We start from the raw sequence: 15,775 nt of genomic DNA on the forward strand, positions 1-15,775 counted from the left end.
CTAAGAATTCAGTTGACTATGTGTGTGTTTGTATACGTGTGTGCAATTTCTGGCATGTAGCAGGTGTTACATAAGGATTTTGTAGAGTAGTTAACAATGATTATTTGAGACCTATGAAAATTCTATTATTGCTGTAAGTTGTTATTACATTAAAGTTGCTCAACGTTGCCAGTAAAAGACAAAATTTTCTTATTTTGATTTCCAAACTCCTTATATTTCATTATCTCTATAACTTTTGTGATAATATAAAATGTGTGTATAAATGTATTAACACACACATAGTGTATGTGTTTGGGTAAATTTGATCTTGTATAAATCAAATTAAATAAATGTTCTCTCTTCTCTAGAAAATAGAAGGGTTTTTTTTTTTGAGTTTAGAAAGCAAATGCAATGGTAATTTTGTAAGTTTTTGCATATACATGTACTATGTATAACTCTTGTCTTTATAACAATTTAGTAAAAGTTACATAATTGTAGGTCTTACTAAGTGTAGTCTATCCGGGATTTCACTTTTTTTAAGGAAGTGCTATCTTGACTTTACATTTATTTAAATTTAGCTTCTTTTAAGATCTTAAAAATATAACTATTTAGGTATTAATCTTTGGCTTTAACTTAATGGGATTTTTGGTGACAGTATTCCTCTTCTTAATGATAGGTATCACTCAAAAATTTTTTAAAAACCTTGTTTTTAATTTCAGGAGATACTACTTAAATAGAAAATTTTCATATTTCGGTCAGTTTAAAAAAATATTTTTTTCCATTGGTCTAAGAAAAAGATTTCCTAAACCATACCATACAGTTATGGTTACTGTTTCAAATGTCAGGACCTGTAATAATTTTAGTCTAACTTGAAACACTTAGAATGTGCATGCTTGTAACATGGTTTCTAGATTGTTATTTTATGTTCTGGGCAAAGTTGGCAATTGCATATAGCTTGATGTTTAAAATCAAAGATAGGGCTGGAGGGGAGGGATTGGGGTCAGAATGGGGGGGTTGCAATTGTATGGGGAATATAAAAATAAAATTTATTATTTAAAAAAAATAAAAAAATAAAATCAAAGATAAAAAATAAATTACCATTGATGATAATATTTTAGAAGTCCTTGTTTTGTAACCTCTCAAAAATGTTTTAAAATCCGTACCACCTCAGCTAGTCCCCAAGTTACAGACTGTTATTTCCCCTATCTTTGCACAGGTTATTTTATTCTTTCCTGCAGTATCAGCAGTGCTCATGCATTATAATTTGAAACATTCAGGAAGCACATACATGAATACCATCACATTTCTTTACATCATGATTCAATAACTATTGAACAGTCACGTCCACTAAATTCAGTGAACAAAATAATATAAATGTTGACACCATCCCCTAAACAAGGCTTTTGTGTTCAGTAGTAATTAATAATAGAATCAATAAATAGTAGAATTAATAGAATTAATACTTGCCACAGTATTGATAAGGAAAGGCCTTATCTTCAAATCAGCTATTCTGTTTATGAATACACTCTGATTTTTTAATATGCATTTACAGACCTGATCAATAGAAAGAAGCAAGATAGATATTTTCCTTTAAAAAGAAAATGTTGAGGAACGGACCCCTCTGGGAGAGCTCTCCCAAGAACAAGGGGGAAGAGAGTGATGTTCCTCTTGGCCAGACCCCTAAGCAGTGCTGGTGTGTGTTTGCTTGTTGAGCAGCCTCAGCACTCCGAGAGCATGGACATGGTGGAAGTACTCAGTTGTCTGCATACCAATTACCTGCGCAGTATCTTTGTTCAGATATTGCCATATCAGTTGGAAAATGCATTTAAGTTTACCTTTTAATATTGTTTGAATAGTACTGCAAAAGAACAACTCTTTCAAGGTACTAGAGCTGAAGAACCGTTTAACACTAAGCTGGCATCTATGCTCTTTTTCTAAGAGGGTGCCGAGTGGGGAAAGGGTGCTTTGAGAAAGCAACAATCTAGTCTGAGTTGACTTTGAAGTTTCCAATGAGAAGTCTTCATTATTCTAAGCCCCCTGAATTTTCCCATAATGAAAGTCTGTGAGTTACAACAAGCTTTTCTGAATTGCTTTTCTTTTCAAGTTCTAGATGAACATGGGAAGAACATTACCATCTGTGTGCCTGACTTCGGTCAGGACCTGTACAGAGATAAAAACTTAGTTACTGGACTGGGAACCGCTGTCTTGTTTGGGTGCATCCTATATTCATGGTAAGTCTTAGGAGTTACTTGAGGTCATCTTTGCAGGCTTCAAAAGTCTGCAGAGTCTACAGAAGAATTTATGTGAGTTTCCCAGCTGTGAAGCAACAAAACAAATGCCATCTGAGGAAGAGGGAAAATAGCTCAGGGGAAAAAGGCAATATGACAGCTTGAAATCGAGGTGTTTGGCCTTCATTTGCCTTCCTTGTATTTATATGTGGTAGAGAAACATATGCTGTGTCAGCCCTTTAAAAGATGATTGAATATTAATTGCCAAAGCATTTTTGGAGGGCGAGGGAGCACAAAGTGAGGAAGAGAGTATGTGCAAGAATGTTTAGGCAACTTTCTAATCCAAGGGAAATACCATTTGTCCTGCTGTTGATGGAAAGAGTACAAAGCACTGCATACACAGTCATCCTGTGCTTGGTCCAAGAAAGACAGGAAGCGGCCCTCTTCTTTTATGCTAAAACCCACAATGCTGTTAAGGTGGTGATACCAGATTAGCATTAGTCAGTATTTCAGAGGCTTGTGGTGAGGCTATTCCACCTTTAAAATGCTTCCAAGATTGCTAGAGGGAGAAAAGTAAAGAAGAGAAATGTTTCTACTTGTTCACATTTCATTGTTAATAAAACACAAAGTTTTCCTTTTGTGTTTTACATGTTATTTGTTATGTTTCAGTTTATAAAAATTTCAGCATATCATAGAGGTTACAATCTTCCTTTGTCTGAAAGTAAATAATCCTGGTGGTGGTAGCCTTACATAAATCATCTGTCTTTCTGAACAAGCTGGCATGTTCTCTTCTTTCTTCTAACACCCTGTATTGCTGGATAGGGACTATCAGACACAGGCACGTTATAGACTGGAGAAATGAACTTTATAAAGTACTTGTTTGGAGTCATGCAACAAGCCACAGAATGCTTGCTTGTGCAGGTGGTTGTTAGGCTGATGGATATGTAACATGGGCTCCCAGTCTGTCTGGGACATAGAATCTTATTGCACCAGGGTTTCCATTTTCTGACCTTTAATTTGTTTTATTTCCATTTTTGTTCATTGAATACCTGTTATCTACAAAACAGTGATTGGGATTCAGGCCCAAGTCAATGTGTTTCCAGAAAAACCCACATTTTGAATCCTGATTGTCAGTTCTTTCTTGAGTAAGCGTTTCCTTCCTGAGTCTTATTTTATTTTTGAACTTTGGGGGAGAAATGACAGTAACACAACTAATTTCAGGATTTGTCTCTCAGTTTTTTTCTGTAATGGCATGTAAAAAACATTGAAAAATCATGAGAAAGTAGGTTACTATACTATGAGTGTGGAATATTCCATATATAAAATAAAACATACATAAAATTCCAGAAGGAGATAAACCAAATTTGGAATAGTGGTGCTATTAGGGATAACATTGTTTTCTTTTGTTCTGGTTTTTTCCTTAATTTTTTTTTTGGAGTGAGCTTGCATTTCTTTTGTTTGTTATTTGTCAGAATATCTCTGAAGATATTTAACAGAATAAAATCATGTCCTGTGGGTTGCTGGATACCTAATCACACCTGAGAAAAAAAAATGTTTGCCCCACATATAAAATATAGGGCTTGGATTTCTATAAGCCCATTATCAGAAAAAGTGGCCAAAATTCTATTTAGTGTGCTGCCAGAATTCCGCTAATGGTGTTACTTTGCTGCATGGAATTTTCACTGTCAGATTTTCATTGTCGCCCTTGAGTGAGAGAGGATAAATAAAACATCACCTCTCCCTGTATTTAGAGGCACCCATCATGGAAGCTGATGTGATATGCTCTGATATTTCCCAAAGATAACAATTTTCAAAGTTGACAGCTGCTGCTTAAAATCTGTCCAAACCAATAACAAAAGTTACTGAGCATTCGTAATTGAACTGCAGAAGCAGAGTGCCCAGTGGAATGGAGATGGAAAACATCAGACTCCCTCGTGGAGACAGAGGAGCCAGTTGACTCTGGGGGTATTTGTGTAACCCATGCCATGTACATGCTCCCTGGGGACAGGCAGTGGCTCCATCCCAGGAGGGAATAGAGCACCAAGGTCTGGGTGATTAGTGTTTGCTGTAATTACCCAAGGCGGGAGGGGTTGGCTCTGAGAACTTGATAAATGGACAAGCTTGGAGCTTACAGAGAAGTGAGTTCAGACCAAGCAGAGCCTTGTGAAAGGGGAACACTGCTAGAAGTTGGAGGTTACCCAATTAAGAATTTTCCCATTTTGACTACTGAGAGTTTACATTTTCCTCCCATGCACTGAAAAATGAAAGTTTGTAAGATAACACAAAAAGAGACTGGATAGAGCTGTAAGATGAATACAGTTGCTGGACTGTCTAGAATTCCCAACAGAAATTTTAAGAAGCTGAACTTCCCTGGTGGCGCAGGCCGTTGAGTGCATTTGCACGCAGCCTGTGTAGCACGAGTTCGATCCCGGCCGGCCGGGGAGATACCCACATGGTGCATCAGACTTCTCCTGTCTCTCCTGCTGCTCCCTTCAGCAATGTATTTCAGTCAGTCTGCCTGTTCTGCTCCTTGCTCTGTCTCTGGCAAATCCTCTCACCCCCGCACATCTGTCCTGTACCTGTTCTCATATGCATGAATAAATAAATCTTAAAAAAAAAATGTTAAGAAGTTGAAAGACTTGGTGTGTATGTTAAGAGAAGAAGTTGCCCATTTTTTCCTTTCTTTTTTTTTTGAAGTTGCCTATTTTCAATGAAAGTCTGAGATTGCTTGTAGCTGACTTTTTTGGTAAGGTCACAGAAAACTCACACTTTGGGAGCTGTCGTGATGACCCTATCCTCAGTTTCTGGTTCTCTGTCTTGAGTCCTGCTTCTGAGCACTCACTGTGATTATGTTTTACTCTTTGCTGTCTCAACTGGGAAAAGGGCCCTGACAAAATCCACTTTCGCACCTTCCTCTCTAGCTCTCCCACTAAGGCTTCTCCAGAAGCACCTTCTGCACCCAGCACTGTTGCTGTGAAGTGTCACACACAACTTGGGGGCCCCACGCAGGAGTTTGCTGATGTCACATTCTTATCTCCCACACTTTCTTAGGCCTGGAATCTTGCTGTGATTACTTCCCCTCCCCTACACTTTTCCTCCATTTCCTCCTTGGGTGTTTGGATTTTGTTGATATTGTTATTCTATTGACTTCAAGTTCAAACTGTCAGACTGGACAGGATCCTGGAGTTGATCAAGTTCAATTTCCACATTGTACATAAAAGGAAACTGAGGCACGGTGCTTATTTCTTTTGCTCTGACCCGTTTCAGGAAACTTGAGTCTCCTTTGCTGATTGTTTAGAGAGACAGGTTCATAATTGTTTTTTTCTTCCTCCATTGCATGGCTTGGACTGAGGCCTGCTATTCACTGAGGCAGAAGGGAAAGCTGGGGGGCCTCCCTGGTGGCATAGTGGTTAAGTCTCATTACTATCCACTATCACCTCTGTGGCCTGAGTTCAGTCCCCAACCAGGGAGCTAATCCTCATATGGTGCAGCAGACCTCTTCTGTCTCACCTGCTGCTCCCCTCAGCAGTATACTTCAGTAGATCTGACTGTTCGGCTCCCCGCGCTATCTCTGGTGAATCCTCTCATTCCCTGCACCTATGGCCTACACCCCAGTTCCTCTAGGCATACATACATACATACATACATACATACATACATAAATCTTTTTTGAAAAAGGATAAGCTGGATGACTTGTCTAATTATATTATTAGGAGGAATTTTTAAAAAATATTTTATTTATGCATAAAAGAGCTGGGGAGCTGGGGTGTAGGCCAGAGGTATTGGGGGGGGGTGGTGAGAGGATTCACCACAGACAGAGTGGGGAGCAGAATAGGTGGATTGACTGAAATACACTACTAAGGGGAGCAGCGGGCGAGATGGGAGAGGTATGTTGTGCCGTGTGGGTTGGCTCTCTGGCTGGAGATCGAACTAGTGGTGCAGTAGCTGCCAATAGCTTGATAGTGCTGAGACTACCCTTTGTGCCACCAGGGAGAACCCTTAAGAGGCATTTAAGAGAGAAAATAATAGTTGAAGTTTAAGCTGTTTAGGAAGTTAAATACAAAATTGGGAAAATGAAGAATATTTAATGTCCTGATGTTGGACAATGTTGGACAGTCACAAACCTTGTTGACATAAGTACAGGGTTGGTAAAATGGCACTGTAGAGGAGATTGGCTTAAACTGAGTAACACTGACAAATCAGGGAGAGGTATCTATTTGAGCATGTTTGGGGCCTATTACTTTTATTTAAGAAAAAAGGGTAGAGGGTGTAGTTTGTATCTTTATTTTGGGAATCCTGCTGCTCCTTAACCTACCATCTGAAATCTTCCTGACTATGCATCATGGGGCGCCTTAAGGTCTCCTCCCAGTTCCCAGCCTCTGGTCTCCTTAGGGAGTTAGGAGTCACCAATTATACAACACAGTGGGAATATCACTGAGCTTTATCAACTGAAAGTGGGGATAGTATGCCATCTCTCAGGACCTACCCTGCACATTTGCAGGGGGGCAGAATTGAGATTTTCTGCAACCTAGGAGAGTCTCACAGCTCCAGAAACATCCGAAGCAAGTACAGAGGGCTCCCTGCTTTCCAAATCATTCTGCCAATATGGAAGAGGTTCTGGGTATGACTGTGCTTCCTGAAAGGGGGTGGGGGAGACATTTTTTTGATTGTCACAATTGCCAGACATATTGGCTTGAGGTGAGGAGCAGAGATAGTAAACATACTGCGCTGCATTTTGCATGGGTGGTGGTGAAGCTTTGTTTCAATCAAATGCTGTCAGTCTCCTTTCACCCACAGGAAGTACTGGCTTAAAGTCACTAGTTAGCCCTGAAGCAGTTTGTCTTGCACTGAATAAACAGATAGTCTTAGTAATGGCCAGACTGCAGAAAATAAGACCTTCTAGGCTTTAGAGTGCTAGTAAAAACAATATTTTTTAGTAATTTCAAGAAGAGTGTTTTTGGGGTAAAGACTATGACCTGAGGGCCTCCCTGGTGGCGCAGCAATTGAGTGCTGGACTGTGAAGCCGCCTGCAGCCTCTGCAGCGCTGGTTCAATCCCCGGCCGCTGGCGAGGGTCCCACATGGAGTGCAGACCTCTCCTGCTGCCCGCTGCTCCCCTCAGCAGTGTATTTCGTCAGTCTGCATGTTCTATTCCCCGCTCTGGCTCTGGTGAATTCTCTCACCCTCCCGCGCTTCTCACTATACCCAGTGCTTGTATAAATAAATAAATAAATCTTAAAAAAAAAAAAAGACTATGAAAAGACTATGACCTGAATATAAACCTTATTTTCTGGTAGCATCTACTTGAGAAATCACACTTCACAAATGATGAACTGAATATAGTTATTTCTAGAAATAAGAACAAAAACTTCCCTGGCTACTGCTCTTCAATGGTGGGAGTGAAGTGGTAAAGGTGCCAGAATCAATTTTTGTTTTTCTGAAATCATTTTTATTCCAAAGAATCGATAAAGTGCAATATGGTTCTTTAACCAAAATTAAAAGTTGCATTCTCCAGTATGGAACCTATATACTGTATTAGGTCATGATTCATATGTACAAAATGTAACACGCTGTTAAATACAGAAACAAAGTGTGTATTACTTGGGTGCACAGTCATTGGGAAATGTTTCTGCTATTCCTCAGACCAGGCTCAAAGCCTGGAAGTGGAAGCTGAGTGGCCCGAGGAGCAAGCACCCTCCTGTTCCAAGCAGAAATGAGAGTGATGCTGTTAGGTTTGACTGGCCCACAAAAGAGGCAATGTGCTTGGCTCCCAGAGGAGCTTTCTGTGAGGAAGGCTTTTTATTGTTTATTTGCATCTCATTGATCTCTTCTGTGCTTGGGAAAGGGGAGGAGAGTGAGCAGAGGGGCTGTTATCTCAGGTGGTTTTTCTGGTTGAAGCAAGTATTCATTTCTGCCTCTCCCCACCCCAGCATGCCACCCACTCCAGGCCAGCACTGAAGATGCACTCGGGTAGGACTAGTGTCTTCTGCTGAGTCCGAGTGCTTTCAGCATGTGGCAATCTTCCAGTCTGTATTTGCTAAAAAAAATTTGGAGTTAGCTGGAACCCTAAGTATTGTATGTATTTATCTTCCCTTAAAATGCACTTTTTCTTTTCCCCCCAGGAAAGATAAATACCATTTTTACTTCCCTAAACCAAATCTTGTAGCATTTTACCTCTTTAGGTCTGGGGAAAGTGGCAGCTTACACTGACACCTCTTCTGTGTTGAATTTCCAAACTGAAACCCTTGTCCTGCTACAGGCAGAAATAATTGCCTTTTGCTATCTGTACCCTTGCTTTTTACTGGGGCTCTGGATTCTTCATTGCTTTCATTACCTTCTTTTTTTTTTTAAAGAGGCATGTATTTTTATTTATTTATTTGTTTATTTTTATTTGTATGTTTGTTTATACATGCACTGGGTACAGTCAGAAGCGCGGGAGGGTGAGAGAATTCACCAGAGCCAGAGCGGGGAGCAGAGCAGGCAGAAGGACCGAAGTACACTGCTGAGGGGAGCGTTGTCCAGGGAACTCTCCCCTTCCTGGGATGTGACATACCACATTAATATGCCCTGCTGACCTTTTCCTTTGTTTTTTAGTCTCACATCAACAACAAGATCAAGTTCTGATGCTCTGCAGGGCCGCTATGCAGCTACTGACGTGGAGGTAAGTTCATATCCTCTTCTTGTTCTGCCTCAGCTCAGAAGGCCCTTTTTTCAGGAAGAATTTTTGTTTATTTGCATCTTTTTTAGTCCCATTTTTCTTCTTGGGACAGAAGGATGAGATTTTCGCACAGAAAAGGAAATGTCCTGTGTATTCCATGGATTTAAAAGTAATCAATTGATTCTTGATTTTCCTCTAACAGAATTGGCCCCCAGAATGGCATCCTTCTGCCCACCTCCCGCCAGAGGCCTGGGTGGTTTTGTCAGGCTGCCCCCCACCCCTGCTCTTTTCCTGTTATACCGGGGCATGTATGGTTCCCTTTTAAGCTTCTAGTCCATTCCTTCATCTTACATACCTTTCTGTGCCCTCCGGACATAGCACGACCATGGGGTTATATAATGGCTGTTCTGAAGGAGAAGAGATAGGCAAGGAAGAGTGAGATAAGCCTCTGCTCTGTCTATACTTGAGCCTACTTACTGCATCAGTTCCCTCAGGTGGCTGTTTCATTGGGAAAGGAATGGTGAACTCTAGGTGCCCAGAGAATCACTGTGGTTAGCAGTTGCCTATACACCTGCAGACTGTTTGTTATTTTCTTACTGGTGCAGCGTCCTCCATAGAATGTCCACCGAGGTCAAAGAAGGTCTAATCAGACGAAGGCATTTCCAGTGGTGGCTAAGCCTTACAGCTCTTGCCATGTGCCAGGCACTGTTCTAAGCTCTCCATGTGATTTCATTTAATCCTCATAAAACCCCAGTGAGATTTGAGCTCCATTTTACAGAGGGATTCTCTGTAAAAGTTAAGTCACTTAAATCCTGCAGATTACAATTTGCTGGCAGTTAAGCTGCATTCTGTCTCCAGAGTCTGTTCCCAGCCACTGCTGCCCAAGAGTCCAGCCACTGTGTCCGGGCCCTGCTGCTGACCCTGCCTGGCATTCGGCTCCTGCTGCATTCTACTGGCTCTCACTTGATGGAAGAGCCCTGGTGTCTGTCCAGATACAGGCACTTCACTCTGCAGCTGGGCCTCTGGGGATGGTCTTTCCTGCACCTGACCTGGAGATAGGGAATAATTATGAAGGCTTGTCAGTCTGCCAGCACCACTCACCAGGTCTTTCTGTCACTTAAAAAAGAGAAAACTGTGCTAAGTTTGAATAGGTTACAGCCTATTATAAAGAAGAGAATGGTCTCTAGAAGGCAGGCCTTTGTTCGCATCACTGACTAGGGGACCACCTGCTGAGGATGGATGGTTATGGTTTCAATATCCCTATTGTGTACCCAGTGAAAGCTCAAAAGAACAGCAAGTTTCTCAGTTAGACTTAAGAGAGGATGTTTTTCTTCCTTATTCCATGGCCCCAGTGTTTCCTCCTGAACTGGGGAGCATGTGGAGTGGAAGTCAGTCTGCTCTCGTTGCATCATGTTTCACAGGATACACCTTGAAAGAGAGACTTGTTTCTTATAGTAACTTAAGCTTTAAAAGAAAGAGGACTCCTCAGCATACCATGTCTTGGGCCCACTGAGCCTGTCACTTGATCCAAGATTCTGTCCAGGCTAATCCCTCTCTTACCAGTTTCCTTGCCATACAGGAGGGAAACGAGACCTTGGCCTTGAAGTGGATAAATGGGACAAAGCCTCCAGGGCCCAGCATTTCCCAGATTGTCTTGGTACATGTAATGTGTCTTATTCTGTTTACCAGAGGCCTTCTAGACTGATTTTTCATAAGCTGAGTTTTTAAAATTAAGTTTATTGTTTTGAGTAAATAAGAAACACAGTTTGAGACACCAAAGACTCTTCCAAGGGAAGCACCTGTCCTCGGCACCCATGTCCATATCCCTTACCTTTGTTGTTTCTGAGTCTTTCAACTCCACCACGCCCCCTTAGAATCTTTTTTTTTTTTTTTTTTTTTAAGATTTATTTATTGGGCTTCCCTGCTGGTGCTGGGGTTAAAGTCTCACCTATCACCAGCCACTGTGGCATGAGTTTGATCTCCGGCCAGGGTGGTAACCCACAGGGAGTAGCAGACCTCACCTGTCTCACTTGCTGCTCCCCTCAGCAGTATATTTCAGTAGTAGCCTGTTCTGCTCCCCACTCTGTCTCTGGTGAATCCTCTCCCTGCCCCCATACCTCTGGCTTATACCCCAGTTCTTGTGTGCATAAATAAATCAATCTTTAAAAAAATAAAGATTGATTTATTTATGCATATTTATTAAAAAAAATAAAGATTGATTTATTTATGCATACAAGAGCTGGGGTATAGAGGGATGAGAGGATTCACCAGAGACAGAGTGGGGAACAGAACAGGCAGAAGGACCAAAATATACTGCTAGGGGAGCAGCGGACAAGACAAGAGAGGTCTGTTGTGCCATGTGGGTAGCTCCCTGGCTGGGGATCCAACTCATGCTACAGTGGCTGCCCATAGCTTCATAGTGCTGAAAATTAACCCCTTGCACCACCAGGGAGGCCCCTTTTAGAATCTTGTGAATTGTGGACCTTGGAGTTTCATTCCTCCCTTCATGTCCCAGCTGTGGCACGAAGCTGTTGTATAATTTTGGTTCAGTTAATTAACCTGTTTGACCTCAGTTTCCTCAACTATAAACAGGATAATAATCCCAGCTGCAGAGATTGGAGATAATTGAATGAGGCAGTGAGTAGAGCAGGGCAAAGAGCTTGTCTTGTTCACTTTGTGTTTCAGTCAGATTCTCTAGAAGCAGATGCTGAGGCAGAGTTTGATGTGCAGAGATCAATACATATGGAAGAAAGGACAGGGATGGAGGCAGAACTGGGCAGAGGGTCAAGTCAAGGGTCATGCAAGCTGGACAAATCCCCTGCTGTCCCCATGGTACTCCAGATCAGTATGACCCATCAGAGCTGTCCCCAGGGTGTCAGTGGCTGGGCCTGGAACAGTGAATCCTGTGGACTGCCAGGAAGGGCTTGTTCCAGGGCAGGTAGGCTCTCTGCCACTGGGACCACGCCAAGGAGCTGCTGTCTAGAGACTCTGCTCGCAGCACTTGCCCACAGTAGCCAAGAGCACAGTGTATACACGTGCCTTTGAAGGGGCTCTGGATGGCTCAACTCCGTGTCCACTTTCTTTCTGGTCACCTGTCCTCAGGGTATCGGGATGAAATGATGCTGAGTCAAACCTTCTGAAAGGATGAAGTGTGCAATTCAGGGCCTGGGATGCAGTTCAGACAGGGAGGGTTGTCACATAAGTGGCCTTTAGTGTTTTACTAATGTGGAGAGAGAAAAGCAGAAAGCAGACCCTTGACTTTGTTGGTTTTGCTTCCCAGAAAGCTCGGTGTTGTTTTTGTTTCGGCCCTGATGGAGAAGGTAAGTGGACAACTTTTCTTCTGTCTGTCTCTGGGGCGCTGCAGACCTGGAGCGCACTGATCTGCATGCATTTGGGATTCAGACACAAATAACGTGAATCATGTGGGGAAATTTTTACTCCAAAGCTGGTTAACTGTTTATATACTTTTCATATTCTTCCTGAAAGATAGCTGGGCTTTTTGTTGATTTTTCTGGCAGGTGACAATAAGTCTAGATTTTGGCTCATATTTAAGTTAAATTACACAGTGAGATTTAGGAAAGCAGAAGGTACATGTTTTAAAGGAATGAAAATTCCTCTGGATAATACCAAGAGATCCTGACACCTCATTGTTGGACTGTTTCTTTCTTTCAACTTTTCTTCTCAGATTGGGGAAACAGTGACTTGAGAACTCTTGGGCTACTCCCTCTCATTTTCTTCTGTGCTTAGAAATTATTTTTTTTTAAGGACTCTCTTTCTCTGCTCTGTTCAAATTAATGTGATGTTAGGTAATTCATCCTGTTAAGGAAGGTTTTGGGGTAAGGTGGGAGGTTTTTGCTTATGACATAGATGAAAATTGCCTGAGGTTATAAATGGCTTTGACAACTTTCCACTCAATAACCCGGGCATTGAAATCAGTGAGTGTGACTTTGTGAAAAGCATGTGTGTTGCTTACCCACTGAGCCTGCACTGGTTTTGTGGTTCATAGACACTGAAGAGCAGCAGAATGTGAAAGAGGGCCCACGAATCATTTATGACGAGAAGAAAGGCACCGTCTACAGCTACTCCTATTTCCACTTTGTGTTCTTGTTGGCTTCTCTCTATGTGATGATGACTGTCACCAACTGGTTCAAGTGAGTCTCCCGTTTTCTTTGACATTAGAAAAATCATGTACTGTTCTCTAAAGTGTTGAGACACAGATCTAAACTCCTGGAGTTGACTGGACTTTCTCCACCTCCTGCTTTCCTTACAACCTATACAGAAAAATTTCTGAGTTCTTAGTAGTCTGTGGCTTGCATTTAACCCTGGGAATTGGTGATGCCCACTGCAACTTTAAGAAAATGGAAGGTTAACTCTAAGGCAGATTTGAAAAGAACAGAAATGGTAATGAAGGAAATCTTAGCATTTTTATGTAATGAACTGCTTTTAAGAAAGGAAAAAATCCCTTTTTTTGTATGTTGTTTCTTTTTCTCCTTTCAAAAAATATTTTCAACATAAAAGTTAACATTAAAAAAACCTAGGGCCTCCCCTGTGGCTCAGCGGTTGAGTGCTGGGTTGCGAAGCTGCCCGCAGCCTCTGCAGCACCGGTTCGATCCCTGGCTGCTCCCCGGCCACCGGAGGAGGGTCCCACATGGCGCGCAGACCTCTCCTGCCGCCCGCTGCTCCCCTCAGCAGTGTACTTCGGTCCTTCTGCCTGCTCTGCTCCCCGCTCTGGCTCTGGTGAATTCTCTCACCCTCCCGCGCTTCTGACTGTACCCAGTGCTTGTATAAATAAATAAATCTTTAAAAAAAAACAAAAACAAACAAACAAAAAAACAGAATAGTAAAAAAACCCTAATGTGGAAATATGAAGAGTAACATTACCCCATCCCCCGACCACGCTAACAGTATATGGCATATATCCTTGCATTCATTTTCTATGTATTAAGCCTCTGAAATTTTTTTTAAATGTAAATATGATCTTACATATTTTCCCCCTTGAGTTTTTTTTTTTTTTAATTTCACAATACATGATGGACCTAACTTCCCCTGTCACTACATGAGGAAGGGGACTGAAGAATGCGCAGTGGGGTTGAGGATGGCAGGCAGTGGTTTTAGAGTGATCCAGGAAGGCGATTCTTCCTGAACATCCTGAGGAGAAGACGGGAAATAGCTTCTAAAGCTTCTCAGTGAAACACACTTTGAGATTTCCTAGAATGCCTTGACTTGGGTACTTCAGAAAGGATGGAGGGAACTAGAATTAAAAAAAAAAAAAAAAAAAAGAGAGAGGTCATATAAATGTTACTGAAGATTAAGAGATATTGGAACCCTCTTCCAGTTCTGGCAGGATTGTAAAATGGTACAACCACTTTGGGAAGAAGTGGGGAAGTGCTTCAAAATGTAAAATATAGAGATATAATGTGCTCCAGTAATTCCACTCCTAAGTATATACCCAGGAGAAAAATGCAGCAGCAACATATATCCAAAAACTTGTACATAGATGCTCACAGCAGCCTAATATGCAATAACCAAAAAGTAAAACAGCCCAAATGTGCTGCAGACAGGACAGCTGATGAAGTTCTCTGCCATTAATGAAGACTTGGAGTCTAAATGAATTTGCAATGGGGGGAGGCTAGGGAGAGTGCCATCGAGAGCAGCTCTGCCTTTCACTCTCCCAGCCCAAGCTTTTATTGAAGATATGAACAAAGGAACAACAAAATAGCATGCATTGTGTTTTTGCTTATACAGATTAATAAGTGACTGCTGAAAACAAGTTTTTCTGGTTAGTAGGGAACATGTGCAGAAGCCAGCACATCCTCAGAGAATAGGAGTCAATTCTGGGAAGAAGTTTTATTTGCAGAACTTCTAATGTCCTGAAACTCTCTATACAGAGTAAACTCTCTATACAGTTGGCAGCAGGCTCCCAACACAAATGTCCATTACTATAAAAGTGTTTTATACCTAAACAATGGAATATTACAATAAAAACAGATGAAATGCTGATACTCTAACACAGATAAACCATCAAAAAACATGCTAAGTGGAAAAAGTCACAAGAGGCCACATGATCCATTTATATGAAATAGCCAAATCCAGAGACAGAAAAATTAGTAAATGCTATTGGGGATGGGGGGTAGTGGTGGCAGGAGAGTGGGGGAGAGCAACTAAAGGGTGTAGAATTTCTTTTGGGGGTGATGAGAGTGTTTTAAGGATTATGGGCATTAATCAAACATTTATAAACACATTACAAGCCTTGAATTGCATACTTTAAATAGGTGTAGATTATATCTGAATTGAATTGCTAAGAAAAAAAAAATGAAAGGCTGGAAGGGGTGAAAGCAGGGAGACACATTCTCTTAGTGGAAGAGAACTTCTCCCCACCTGCTCTCTTCCTGCTCTGACCACAGCTGGACCTCTTGTTTCCACAGCTATGAAAGTGCCAACATTGAAACCTTCTTCAGCGGGAGCTGGTCCATCTTCTGGATCAAGATGGTCTCCTGCTGGGTGTGCGTGCTGTTATACCTGTGGACTCTGCTGGCTCCCCTCTGTTGTCCCTCTCGGCAGTTCTCCGTGTGAGGACGGGAGCCATCCCCTTAGATCAGCAGGCCTATAGACTAGAAGGGACATCTTTGGAACAAGTGCCCAGGGGCCTGGGCAGTGACTGGCACTTTTCCAAAAGCTGGCATCCCCTGGCTGGCTTGGGTAATGTGAAGAAGTTTTGAGAAACAGATCTAGTTAGCTTTTTAATTCTGAAATTTGAGAAGAGATTACCAGTTTGTCCCAGAAGAACTGAAATTTTCAACCAAAGTAACCATGAGTGATAGATAATGTATTTTGTATGTGTCTTACCCCTGAAGAACTGGGATTATAGTTAGGCTAGTATGATCTTACCAAAACAAGAGTTTGGGGCAAAAC

At 41.8% G+C, this 15,775-nt stretch overlaps 1 protein-coding gene across 1 annotated transcript in view; it reads left to right on the forward strand.

Annotated features, from left to right (window-relative positions):
* The window catches only part of SERINC5 (serine incorporator 5), a gene marked incomplete at both ends in the record, with an annotated part of 52,759 nt that extends 37,323 nt beyond the window's left edge, over positions 1–15,436 (forward strand). The window contains 5 exons of the mRNA XM_084232933.1: positions 2,084–2,210; positions 8,800–8,866; positions 12,144–12,183; positions 12,870–13,014; positions 15,289–15,436. Of these exons, the coding sequence (XP_084089059.1) occupies positions 2,084–2,210; positions 8,800–8,866; positions 12,144–12,183; positions 12,870–13,014; positions 15,289–15,436 (527 nt within the window). The remainder of the gene's footprint in view (positions 1–2,083; positions 2,211–8,799; positions 8,867–12,143; positions 12,184–12,869; positions 13,015–15,288) is intronic.
* Between the last annotated feature and the right edge of the window lie 339 nt (positions 15,437–15,775).

Source organism: Talpa europaea, assembly GCF_964194135.1.
Source record: "Talpa europaea genome assembly, chromosome: 5".
Classification (NCBI taxonomy): domain Eukaryota; kingdom Metazoa; phylum Chordata; class Mammalia; order Eulipotyphla; family Talpidae; genus Talpa; species Talpa europaea.